The following is a 13323-nucleotide window of genomic DNA, read 5'->3' as shown; positions in this document are numbered from 1 at the left end:
GCTTTCGTACCACGTTCTTGCGTAATGACGAAGGTGCAAAACCCAATTTTTACTCAAACTAGTCCAGAAGAAGTCAGGTTTTTGATGAAACCTTCCATTGCTAGCGCAACATAGCACGTCTGTTCGATTCTCGCACGTGGCGCTGAATGTTTCCAAGCTCTGTAGTTAAACTGAGTCAATGCGGCTTCAATAAACATGAGTTAAGCGATATGTGCAGCTAAAAAGCGTTGCCTTCTTTAAACATAACCAAAACTTGAATGAAATACATGAATCATCCTCGTGACTAGAAGATGGCTGAATTAATTACTAAGCATTTATTGTAAAAAAAAAATTTTAATTATTATTTGTGAAGCTTTTAAAGCTACATATTTTCAGAATTTTCAGTTTTTTGTTATTGGTGATTGAAAAAACTCGTCCTTTTTTAAATCAGCATGAAATAAGAAATACAGTTTCTTTTTTTCTTGTGTCACTGTACTTGTATTTCAGTTATCATCTCTTGATCCGTGTCAGTTGTTATTATTATTATTATTCACACCAATTTCCTGTCTTTGGTCTTCCTGTAAAGGATTGTCAAATTTCTGACACGACCTGCACCCGTAGTGTCGACGAATTCTGTATCCAGTGGAAAAGCAGAGTCGCTTAACAAATGTCTCCACTGTGGAAACTACAGTGGAGACTGCAGGTTAAAGTTCAATTGACAGGGATGTGTTATACAGTGTGTGTCTATGGAAAATGTCAATTAAATCTGGAACACGCCTCCTGTGCTTTGAGGCATTTTGACCAGAATAATGTATCAGATTCTATTTTATCAAGACCCCCTTAATACATACATATAAATAATAAAGTCTTTTTTGGGGGGTTAATTTATGCACAATTAATCAACATGTAAATGAAAGTGTGTGAAATGAACTGAACGTGACTTACCATGGCGCTCTGCGGCTCCCGGTCAGCAGAAGCAGCACATGAGTCGGAGGAATTGGCGCTTTGGACTTCTTGGATTCCCTCACTGAGGTGATCGAGCCGCTTCATCAGCAGGATCATGGAGTCGCACGCAGCAGCCTGAACATAAAGGTCAGAAAAATACATACGTAAGGGAAGTCTGGCTCAAGGTCAAAGCCAGAAGTTAACCTTGCACCGAGGCCTTTGCATTTGTGCTGGTAATGAGCAAAGGCTCCTCGACTTAACCAGCACCCGCTCCTGTTCCTTCTCCTCCACCCACTCCATCCTTCATTACTTCCCAGCTCCTCAGAGATGAACAGAGGGCTGTTTTCGGTCTGCGACAGGTACACACTGTACCCTTACAAAGTCGAAAAGGTGACACCTTGTCAAAGACATTGGCGATAATAACCAAAGCCTTTCCAGCATACTAAAGCCACAGATAAAGGTAGTTGATGGTGGAGAATGACACGGATATAAGAGAAATAAAAGCCACAATGTCACCAGTGCACATTATGTAATTGTGTGTTGCATCTGTCCATGCAGATAGTTATGCACATATCTGAACTCTTACTTTCCCTCTCCACCCAGTGGTCATAAACTCTGACTGAGACACTTGTTCACTGGCCTTTCAGGAAATGAACAAACTGCTTTGTTTCTGGGCTCGGCTGCCAATCCCAGAGTCCCAGAGGCTGATAGCAGCACATAGGGCCCCTTTGAGGAGCTTGAAGTCCAAAAACAGCCCCCTCACTCACACACATACGCGCATACACACAGGCATGCCCTCACCCACCCACCTACCCTCTCTCACACACACACACACACACACACACACACACACACACACACACACACACACACACACACACACACACACACACACACACACACACACACACACACACACACACACACACACACACACACACACACACACACACACACACACACACACACACACACACACACACACCCTTCTGTCCACTCCCATTCCCAGACTCATCATGTTGACCAGCTTAAAAAATATCTGCAGAAACGGCTTTGGCAGTAAAGCCATTTCCTGTGTGTTGCAGCCCCCACATCTCCAGATTCCTACACACATGAACACAGAGGGCTGTCTATGTGCACCAGGGTGCTATTTTTACCCTCACTGTGGGGGACAGAGCCGGGGCGAGGGGAGAACACAGCCAGCGGACGGTTCTCAGTGCCATGAGCCACTGTAAACACAAGCAGACAGAGGGGCACACAAATGCTGCTAATGTGAACACAAATGCAAAACCACAGCATACGTATAGACACCCGCCCGCACACACTCGCTCTCACAGCAGAGTGCTCTCAAAGATCATGAAATGTTAATATGTTTCTGCTTGAAGGAGTCACAGAGGATAGAGCGTCGAATGCATCATGGTTTCTCTGTTAAAAGGCCCTTTCATTAATGGTCTGCCAGCCTTGGAAAGGTTAAGACATCTATTATCTTGATATATCTGAGCAAGAAGATGTAAAGAAGTGTACCATTGGTATAATAAAACTGCCTGGCTGCTCCCCACTGAAGCTCAATAGTTATGGGGACAACTTGCTCGACACAGGAGAATGGAAGCATGAATTCTTAACAGACACACCGCGTCGTCCTTCCTTCAAGAGTGACCACTGACAAACATCAGCTCATTATCCTCGCCCAAGCTGGAAGTGCCGTTTAACTGGCTCCAATTATACCATGGTATGTTATCTGCTTCCACAATCCTAAACACAGCAGTCCGCTGGACTTCAGCTCGCATCAAACACAGGAAATCTCCGATGGTGATGTCTGGTCTGAAGGAGGCGGCCTTTTTTTTTTTTAGATTCGCTACAGTGAGATTTCCCAAATCACATTTCCATACAGTGGTATTGAGAATGGTTGGATGGATGGATGGATGGATGGATGGGTAGATGTTGAGTGTCTTTCCACACTAAAGTTCCTGAAATATTTAATTTAATAAAGTCGTCAACCACGCCGAGAAGTGTGACAAAACCGCCTGCGCCAAGATATTCCAAGAATGTGGACGCACAACAGGGCCTCTTTGACTAAACAGGTATTCAAATGAGCGCTGGCCCGAAGCCTGTCAATAAGTGACTTTAAAAGCTACATGGTCAAACTCCGAGAACATCCACAAAAGAAACACGGGCTGAAATACTCCTTTCATGTCAGGCCAAGAGGGGAGAGCAGCGGCGTGCAGTGTGCCAGAGGGCCGGCGTGAGGAAGTGCCAGGGGACGGAGGGCCGCTCTGACAGGTGTGAGAACGCAGTGAGGGGTCTGCTCACACTGAAAGGAAACCTGCTGCTTCGGTGCATGCTGGGAGATAAAAGATGCCAGGCCAGGCTTGGAGAAATATGAGAGGAATTTGTAAGAAGAGGTTTACCTGCCAGGAATATTTCTTTTTATGCTGAGTTTCTTTGGTGTGACTTTCAGTTCAAAGGTTTAGTGATTTTGAAAGCGAGGGAGTTGCGGCAGCTGGAAAAGTCTCGGGGTCAGGGGGGGACGCTGTTTCCCACCTGGAATACCCCCCCCCCTTCTTTTTTTTTTTTTTTGCTTTTAAAACCATGATGCAAAGAAATTATTAGAGCGTATCAATTAAAACTATAATAGTGACAACTATTGTAGTTCTGCTATTTATTGCTTATCCAAACAGTGTCATATAAGAGACATGGGGTTTGATATTCAACCAAAAACTGATGTGAGACAAGGCATGATTAGATCTGTGATCCTGCAACACTTTGAGAACCTCTTGCACGAACCAAAACGAATTCAAAAGGAATCCTTTAATTCATAGCCTTAGATTCTTTCTCATCATTTTTGAGAATTAAAAGTATCCTTTAAGTGCATTAATCTATTGTTAAGTTCAAAAGGCATGCACAAATTACGGGTCATTTCTTTGAAAGTCCTGCTTCAATTGAATGTAATAAGAAAAACTGACTCCCGCCCAATTTGTAAGAGTTGGACATTGCTGCTCTCTAGTGGTTCAAATAGGTTTCACAGTTAAAGCTCCTTCATTGCAGACATTTTGACAGGTTGTGTTACGTAACCACAGGTGTGCATGATATGATTAAGTACAGGTTGACACGTCGGTTGTTTTTTCTTTTTTTCCTTGGCTTGGCATGCGCTCAATCTTTTCTTTTTATCTTAAATACAACAGTTAAACCTGCGTGTGTTTCGCACAATGACGAGACAAACGTCTGCTATTAAAGAAACGAGCTTATCGACACAATGTCACAGAAACATGAAGCAACTGCATTATTTGAAGCACTTCTTTGTGCTTGTTTTTTTTTTGTTTTTGTTCTGCCCGTGTTTCCCTCACCTCTCCTCCATTGTTTTGCAGCGCGGCCTCTTCCTCCTGACCACCTGTGAACTCAGGTTGGCCCTTGTTGCTTCTCCTCATCCAATCAGACGCCACACCGCTAGGTTTGGCATCCTGTCTCCTCCTCGTGCACTTCCTGTTCCTGCTCAGCTTTCGCCGCCGACGGCTGACCAGGAACTCCTTGAACTGCGACCTCTCGGGGAAATCGTCGTCATGGTCGCAACTCGTTCCGTCCACGGAGGCGGACGAGGAGTAATCCGTCCCGTCAGAGCTGCCGTTGGCGAGGCTCACCTGGCTGCCACCGACGCCTCCGTGGCCGCTGAACGCGATGGTGCTGGGCTTGTGTTTCACGATCCTCAGCACATCCTGGGAGTTGTCCTCCGAAGCCTTCACGGACAAACGTTCCTCTCGCCGCTGAAGCGAAGGAGCTTCACCGTGTTTCACATCCTCCAGCGGGGAATCAGTGTGAGCATCAGCTCTGCGATCGCGGCCCGACACCTCCATGTCCTGACCTGTTCCTGCAGACATGCCTGAACAGCCACAGTGTCCATTCTGTTCAGAGTCACACTGAGTGTTATCGCAAGGGGAGCTCTTGTCGGGCCTCATCTCTTTCCATCTTTTGGCACGACTGGCCACGTGATCCGGAGCCCAGTGCAGCGGAGGGACGGGTTCAGACACGACTAATGACTGGCTGCTGAGGCTTTCAGTCATGTGACCTTGCGGGTCACCCAAAGGGACAGCTCGGTGGTAATTACGCCTGCTGGACTCCTCCTGAGTCGCAGGCGGAGTAGCTAATGGGTTTTCGTGCATTACAATCATACCAGTCCTCATCTGTGAGCGTCTTCAGTGGACGCTGGCTCATTCAGGTGAAGCTCTTAATTTAAGGAGAGGAGGAAGAGAACAGCTCGGCCCACATGTCCTGAATGTCTTAGATACCTGAGGAGATTAGACGGGGAAACAGAAGAAATAAACAATGTAAAATTTGGCAAATTCATCTTCAAACTTGTGTACACACAGACAGACAGACAGACAGACAGACAGACAGACAGACAGACGAAAATATGGATTTACTTTAAAGACTGAGGACTTTAAATACTAAATAGATGCTCAGATCATATCAGTCTCGTCAATCAATTAGGTGTCTGACATTTTTTATATGATTTGTGTCGTTCACCTTCCTGAAATATGTTTAGTTTTATTTACATAACAGTATTTCAGTTAAATAGAGAAAATAATTTCGCAAAATGAGTTACATTTCATTCATTGTCGTAAAGCAACAGCCAATATAATTGTGTCAAGCCGGCAATCATTGTTTTTACAGCAGAAAACTGGAGCACTCAAACATTTTTGTTCTTCTTTTCAGACAAATGCATTGTTTGTTCCTGGTAGTTTGCTATTTTTGGCCACGGCCAACACGCCCTTCCCTTGCCTCGTGTGTTTTTCTTTGTCTTTCTGACACACAGTGGGAAACTGAGAAATCTTGAATATTATTTCACTGAACAACACCAACAGTGTGCATCTTTAAAACTTAAAACTTGTCACCAAGCAAACTGTTTTATATCAAACAAAGACAATTATCTTCCTATGTGTCCACTGAAATTGAAGAAAGATATGTAGTATGTCAATAATGTTATCAATGGGAGCATTTAAAAAAAAAAAGTATTACACAATAAAACCAAGGCTGCATTACATAGAATAACAAACTTTTACTTTACCAGACATTTTTGACCACGAGCTGCATCATCCAAACAGCAGTCTGAGGAAACAGGACAGCAGATGCAGCCAAGGAAACTCCAATGCTGCATGACAGCGGTCATAGAGAGAGAGAGTGAGTTCATGTCTTTAAAGATGTGAAGCTCTGTGAGGGGAGGAGGGGAAACCAGAAGGGCTGAGGAATGCTCTGCCCTCCTCCATTACCTCAGCAAGGAGACTGGGAGCTCCACCGGCAGGTGTGTGTGTGTGTGTGTGTGTGTGTGTGTGTGTGTGTGTGTGTGTGTGTGTGTGTGTGTGTGTGTGTGTGTGTGTGTGTGTGTGTGTGTGTGTGTGTGTGTGTGTGTGTGTGTGTGTGTGTGTGTGTAAGAGGAAAGAGGAAACACGTTGAATTATACACTGAACTCGTATAAAAAAAAAATATATATATTTTATTTAGGTAGAAATGATCGACCAGATAAACGGCAGCACTTATATTTGTCAAAGACAAACCAGCTTGGGGCCTTCTCCCTCTCCACGCTCCTCCTTTTCACTCGGTGCTGTACGATGTTGCTCAGGGCGAAGGATTTTTCACCTTTGAAGCACATTCCTCGACAACACATGAGGTAATGCTTCAAACTGTTTTTTGCTCTCGCCCCATGCACATGTTGTACCTGCCCGTGTCCACGGAATCACCTATGATCTCTGCAGGCCCGTCGATGGACCGTGGAATTCCTCGCGTTTGCTAGAAAACAATAAATTTCACTTTTCACATGTATTCAGGAATGAAATCCTGCTCAATAATCTTGGACTTGAGAGTCTCCTCATCGAGGCCGGTTCCTTCAAAAAATGTAAAAATAAATGTGGCCATGGCCATCATGATTTAAAAAAAAGTCTCTCAACATCCACAACATATGACTATAAACAAATGTTAACTGTCCACATCCAATCACCATAGTGTGTATATGAAACTAAATTAATGATTTTGAATGAATTAGTCATTTTGCCTGAAGGAAATTGAAAAACATGCTCTCGATGTTGCAATGTCCTAGCACTGGTGTGATGATTTATCTACAGTACATTAATATAACCCAGGTATGTGTTTCATTACACGCTCATGTAACTTGCTGGGACTTGCTTCACATATAACATTCCTGTCATGGAGAGGTATAGTTACCTGTATCAAGCTTTATAAACTAAAAAAGGTGGGCAGACAATGAAAGACATATGATGTAAAGGTGGTGCAGCGTTATTATGAATGTTGTGTCTATATCACATCAGACCCGTGTGAGCAGTGTTGTCTTGTGTAAAGTCGCTACGGCTTGAAGAATGAGGGACATCAAGTACTAGTTTAGACTACAAATATTCACACGTTCATCAGATAAGCACAGAAGGATGTTCCTAACATCGCACTCACTGCGGGCCACAAGGCATTCGGTTTAAATCATTTCTGTTTTTGTGGAAGCATGAGCCATTATAGTCAAACTCGTATTTATTAGTGACTCTGCTGTATGTGCACCTGTATAGAAGTTTGACGACGAACCATGGAAGGTGATCATTATCATGGACATGTTATTTGACACTGAAAGAACGGCCGCACAAGCATCACCTCTCCCTGAGCTACAAGCTCACACGTTTGTCTGCGTGACATGACATAACCGCATGGCTTACATGAAACACTTCTGTTTATTTTGAATGAGATTACACCGTCTGGCATTCCTGTGTGGTATCTTTCATGGTAAAGACGCTTCGCTTCGTCCCTCACCGGAGCTGTCGGTCAACAAAACAGGGGTCTTTTCCAGACACACGGATGTCTATGACATGATATAATCAAACTCGTACAGAAGCGACACAAACAGCTTGCAGGAGACATATTTCTACATATAAGATATTGACACAGCTGGCGTCCAAGACACCCGTTTGTTTTTTTCTTTTTGTTTGTTCTCTCACTGAAATGACAACTGAAACACACAATGCTGCCATCCAGCAAACAGGAAGAGCAACAGCATAAATATTGTACCTGCGTAAAATAGACATTAATCCATGTAAATTCATGCTTCCGTCACTTCCATCCTCTTCTCTTTACAGAAGCCTTTACTTGAGCATTTATGTGAATCATAGTGGATTTTATTGATCATAAGTCTTAAAAATCATCATCAAGAAGCTCTGGAGGAAAAAAAATATTCATGCTTAAGATATAACAGAGACGGTAAGTAGTCTGGGATTACACTGACAAACAAAAAATATGGTAAGATTTGATGACTGAAAACACATAAACAGAATATGTGGAAGGAGTGAAGTCCTTCAAAATGTTTAGTATTCATCTTTGGGAGAATTTCCCAGGTTTCTCAGGTTACTATGCAGGCTTTGAAAATCCCTGCAGACTGCAGATGGTGGTTTAAAAAAAAAAAAAAAAAAAAAACTGTCTGCCTGCTGCTGTCACTGGAGGATATTGCAGCAACACACAACTTCCCAAGAGCCATACAAGACCGCTCCCACCCCGGCCACCACCTGATACAGATCAGTCGGCTGATACAGATCAATGAAAACACACACATCCTGGTTTAGAGAGTTGTCATCCAATGGCCGTCTGTGCTCTGGGCAGAAAGTGTTAATGCTGCCATAATCTGGTCAGAATTGTATATATTTTATATTTTAGCCATGTGCTTTCAGTTTAGCCCAGGAATGCCAAATTTAGATTACTTATTTGTCACTAATGTAAGACTTGGTTCAATTAAATACAGTATTTGTATTGTGCAGTGTGTTTTTCTTTTCTTTTCTTTTCTTTTTTGTAGTTAACACCAGCTATGGAATCATTTTCAGTATTTGGACAACTTACATTGGCAACAAAGCCATTAAATTGAATTGAATGGAACTGAACTGAATTTAATTTAATTGATCTGATCATATTGATTTTGTCTGCTAATCTACCTTCATATTTGTTTTGTCACTGAGCTAAAGATATATATCCGATCAGTTGCATTTGCCTTTGAATGTAAATGAAAAACATACAGACAGAATTTAATTTGTTTCAGTTTAATTATTTTAAACATACTGGAAATAACTAAATGTTTCCAATTATAAGCACGTATCACTTAAAAATCACTCGTTTTAAAGGTGGCAGCCAAATCAAATGTATGTTTTTTTTTTCTTCTTGCAGATCATTTATGGAAAATAGTCCTATTTCTAAATTAATTTACAGTTTTGAGTGATATTTTAACTCGTTCATAAACGTTTTAAAGTGTTTCATCCTTGAATTCTCATTTGCGTTGTTAAAAAAGGAAGTTGATTTGCCATAATTATTTTTTCCTGGCTTAAACTTAGAAGATCAAATGAGAGTAGAATAAATGAATCAGATTTGAAATGAGCCATTGATGAGTTTTTGTGTAGTTCGAGATTTATGCCTGTAGGGGGCAGAGTTGTGCTACTGAAACACAGCGAAAAACAAAGGCATTACATCATTCCGTCCCCATATTTAGAAACGGATTGAAATTGACAGATAAAAGACGGCAAGTTATGTTGCTACCTAAACTTACAAAGCACACTTTTACTCGACAATTCCGAAGTTTCTTGATTTACAGATTTGCTTTTAAAAACGTTTGATTTACCAATCGCGTGTGTCGCATTTTTAGGACCCTCTTGGTCTTCCGTAGCAGCGGCGGAAATACGTCACAGCGCGGGTTGTTGTTATTTGGCGGGAGAGCAGCGAGTAGAGGCTGGCTGTGTGCTGTCAACACACACTTTAACGTTCAATAAACTTATAACGTAATGAGTCTGTGGGTGGACAAATACCGGCCGACATTGCTCGGGAAGCTGGACTACCATAAAGAGCAAGCGGCGCAGCTGAAAAACCTGGTAAGAGCAGCTTCCTGCATGCTAGCAGGTTAGCATCAGACACGTCTGTTTGTTTACAGTCTGTTACAAATGTCACGCTTTATTGTCTCAACTGTCAGAAGGTGAGCGTTTCGATGTGTGTGTTCAGGTTCAAGGTGGAGACTTCCCACACTTGTTGGTGTACGGACCTTCCGGTGCGGGGAAGAAGACCCGCATCATGTGTCTGCTGAGGGAACTGTACGGAGCCGGAGTGGAGAAGCTTCGCATTGAGCATCAAACCATCGTGGTAAGAAAGAAAGAAAAAAGGTCATATGTTCGCTCCAGTGACAAGCGTCGACCAGGAGAGAACTGATGTCACTTACTTAGTAACCTGAAGGTGAATCCAGACACAGCCAAAAATAACTTTCACCAAAACTTATGAGTCAAACGTTTATTTGTATGAAAATGCATGCTTTGTGTAGTTAGCAGACACGGTGAAAGAGGATCTTATGAGATCACAAAGACTCTTATTTTTTTGAAGATATCGTGAGCCTGTGTAAGGTTCGGTAAGGGTGTTGTAATATTTTCTCTTATGAGTTTTAGAACTTGAATTAGTGCGTGAAACCATCAACACTGTCAGAAATTCTGCAAGCAATAATTGATGATAAAACTGGGACGCTAGATATCATATCAATGCAGTGTTTGATGTCCAGAGTGAATACCATTAGACCCTCACAGGCTATGCGTTTAGAGGTAAAGTATTTGTTTCTGCTGTTTTCAACCAGGCTCCGTCAAAGAAGAAAATTGAAATCAACACAATAGCCAGCAATTACCACTTGGAAGTGAACCCAAGGTATGCTTAAAGAGAAGTACATTGACTCATCAGTTACACTCGTTACATGAATGCTGTTATAGTTATGTCAAGATTGGAACAACTTCTGTTGTGTGTTGTACAGCGATGCAGGAAACCAGGACCGTGTGGTGGTACAGGAGCTGATCAAAACTGTTGCTCAGTCCCAGCAAATCCAGTCGAGCACTCAAAGAGAGTTTAAAGGTAGTTTGACAGTCTGAATAGTAGCTCATCAAGGTTTTTGAGTAGTAATTAAAGATCTCAATCACAGTAGAACAATCATACAATCAGAAATATTCCCTGATTCTGATAGAGCAAAGAAATAACTTTAGATTTTTACTCCCAAGTGTTCACTTATGCTTTTCTTTGCAGTGGTGTTGCTTACAGATGTGGACAGACTCACGAAGGATGCCCAGCATGCTCTGCGTCGCACAATGGAAAAGTACATGTCCACCTGCCGTCTCATCCTCTGCTCGACCTCCACCTCCAAGGTCATCGGACCGATTCGGAGCCGTTGTCTGGCCATCAGAGTTCCTCTGCCGAGCACAGAGGAGGTGAGAGAGGAGACACTGCAATGAGGAATCAAATGACTTCTCAATAACGGGCAGATAACTTCACCTCCCGTCTGTCGTGCAGGTCTGCAGCGTCCTCACGTCGGTCTGTAAGAAGGAGGGTCTTCTCCTCCCGTCGGAGCTCGCCAAGCATATCAGCGAGAAATCCGGTCGCAACCTGCGAAAAGCTCTTCTAATGTGCGAAGCCTGCAGAGTGCAACAGTGAGTTGTGATCCGTTATCGTGGTTTCACAGCACGGTCTGGAGAATCACGTTGACTATAAGCCCGTCGTCTGACTTCTTCAGGTATCCTTTCTCGGTGGACCAGGACATTCCCGAGACAGACTGGGAGGTTTATCTCAGAGAAACGGCGAATGCCATCGTCAGCCAGCAGACCCCGCAGAGGTACAGTGACGGATCAAATCATCTCGCTGGTGGTTGTGGTCCGACGACTAATTCTCCCTCGTCTCTGCAGGCTGCTGGAGGTGCGAGCCCGACTCTACGAGCTGCTGACTCACTGCATCCCCCCCGACATCATCATGAAGGTGCGACTCACCACAGCCCGTCCATCAAAGCGGTGAAACATCTGCTCTTTTTGAAGCTGTTCTTATTTGATCATCAAACAGGGTCTGGTCAAAGAATTGTTGAACAACTGCGACGGCCAGCTAAAGACCGAGGTGGCCCACATGGCCGCTTACTACGAACACAGGCTGCAGCTGGGAAACAAAGCCATCTACCACCTGGAGGCCTTCACCGCCAAGTTCATGGCCATCTTCAAGAAGTTCATGGAAGACGGCCTGGATGCCATGATGTTTTGAGAAATGGCAACGTCCTCGTCGTCTTTTCACCCCCGACATCACTTCAGACTGTTCTATACAAACCATTGTTTTGTTTTGCGTTTAAACTCTTGGCAATGCACACAAGTTGGAACTCTAATGAAGTCAAACATGATCTAAATATCAAACAGAACAGTTTGTATTGGAAATATTTCCAAGTTTGGAGATACTTTCCAGATGGATATTAGTGTATGAATAAATAATTTTGTTTACATATGCGTTTCTGACCACAATCAGACTTAACATTGGTTATCCAGCCGACATCAGACTGACATGTTAGGGATGTACATTTCTGAAGAATGAAAGAATCAGGTTTGATGTGGTTAAAGCCGACTGGTGTGTTTGCTGCGGTTTGATTCCTTTCATGTATTTGAACAGGATAGTGCATATTAATGTACTCCATGAGGTTTTTTGTAAATGCTGGATTTAGCACAAGGATCATTTCTATCCATTTGAAGTCTAAATGCAGATCAAAGACCATCCGAGCAAGTTATTGAAACCTGTGCACCACAGAGGAATTCCTGCATGCAATTAGTGCAGCACACGGCTCTTATGGCTTTAGTGTAGAACATAACTCATTGTCTGACGTGATGAATGTCACTGTGAAGCAAACTTAAGAATTTACTGATCAGGTTGTCATTTTCCTGAAATATTTCACTTAAAAGTGATTTTACTGGTCTTATCACATCAAATCTTAATTTAAAAAACGTTAATCCTGGTGTGCACTGTTAATATTCATTATTTACTATATTTTTCCAGTGATTATTGCTGGTTGCCATCTTAGTACTATCCATCATAAAGACGGATGGGGTGTCAAACTTTAGGCCCAACATGATCCAGTTCAGCTGGCAGAAAGACTGCAAAGTGTAAACGTTATAAAGAAGACAAAGGCAAGAAAAGTAACTGCTGTTTCTAATGTATTAATTTAGGTTTGGACTATTTTTCTAGAATTAACAGACATTACAGATCTGAACCATTAGATGGATCGGTGAGGTGGCATTAGCGTCAAGTTAATTCTGTGTATAACACACGTGTTCGTTTTTTAGCATTTGACATGTCTCAGTTCTCGACACCGTTATGTTCCATCCATTTCTTTCCACTTCAATCTGGAAGCCTTCGTTAATAAATCAAAGTCTGCAACCGGACGTGTGCCAGAGCAAATCGGATTTGGCACCACGAGGCAATTCAGACGCGTCTCACTGAAGAGCTGAGCCCACCAGACACGACACATTAGATTAGGATAAACAATGTGGGAGAGACGCTTTCAGATCTTTCAACAGATTTTCAAATGAAGACTTCAAAGTCAAAGCATATGTC

General features: G+C 42.8%; 1 protein-coding gene across 1 annotated transcript; it reads left to right on the top strand.

Annotated features, from left to right (window-relative positions):
* The first annotated feature begins 9683 nt into the window (after positions 1–9683).
* On the top strand, positions 9684–12110 carry rfc3 (replication factor C (activator 1) 3). Its single transcript, XM_080508394.1, has 9 exons — positions 9684–9812; positions 9940–10077; positions 10556–10623; positions 10727–10824; positions 10993–11174; positions 11257–11393; positions 11477–11575; positions 11646–11715; positions 11797–12110. The coding sequence occupies exons 1-9, from the start codon at positions 9726–9728 to the stop codon at positions 11986–11988; spliced, it is 1071 nt and encodes a 356-aa protein (XP_080364520.1). The 5' UTR covers positions 9684–9725; the 3' UTR covers positions 11989–12110.
* Positions 12111–13323: the final 1213 nt, after the last annotated feature.

The sequence above is a fragment of the Blennius ocellaris genome (assembly GCF_963422515.1).
Source record: "Blennius ocellaris genome assembly, chromosome: 14".
In the NCBI taxonomy this organism is placed as follows: domain Eukaryota; kingdom Metazoa; phylum Chordata; class Actinopteri; order Blenniiformes; family Blenniidae; genus Blennius; species Blennius ocellaris.
This window is presented reverse-complemented; position numbering and strand designations above follow the sequence as displayed.

What these genes read in the sequence shown, in the direction of transcription:
- rfc3 (XM_080508394.1), top strand. Translation starts at nt 9,726, where the DNA reads ATGAGTCTGTGGGTGGACAAATACCGGCCGACATTGCTCGGGAAGCTG. An exon ending in CTCTGCCGAGCACAGAGGAG is followed by an intron (nt 11,175 to 11,256) that starts GTGAGAGAGGAG and finishes TCTGTCGTGCAG; the next exon opens with GTCTGCAGCGTCCTCACGTC. An exon ending in GAAGCCTGCAGAGTGCAACA is followed by an intron (nt 11,394 to 11,476) that starts GTGAGTTGTGAT and finishes TGACTTCTTCAG; the next exon opens with GTATCCTTTCTCGGTGGACC.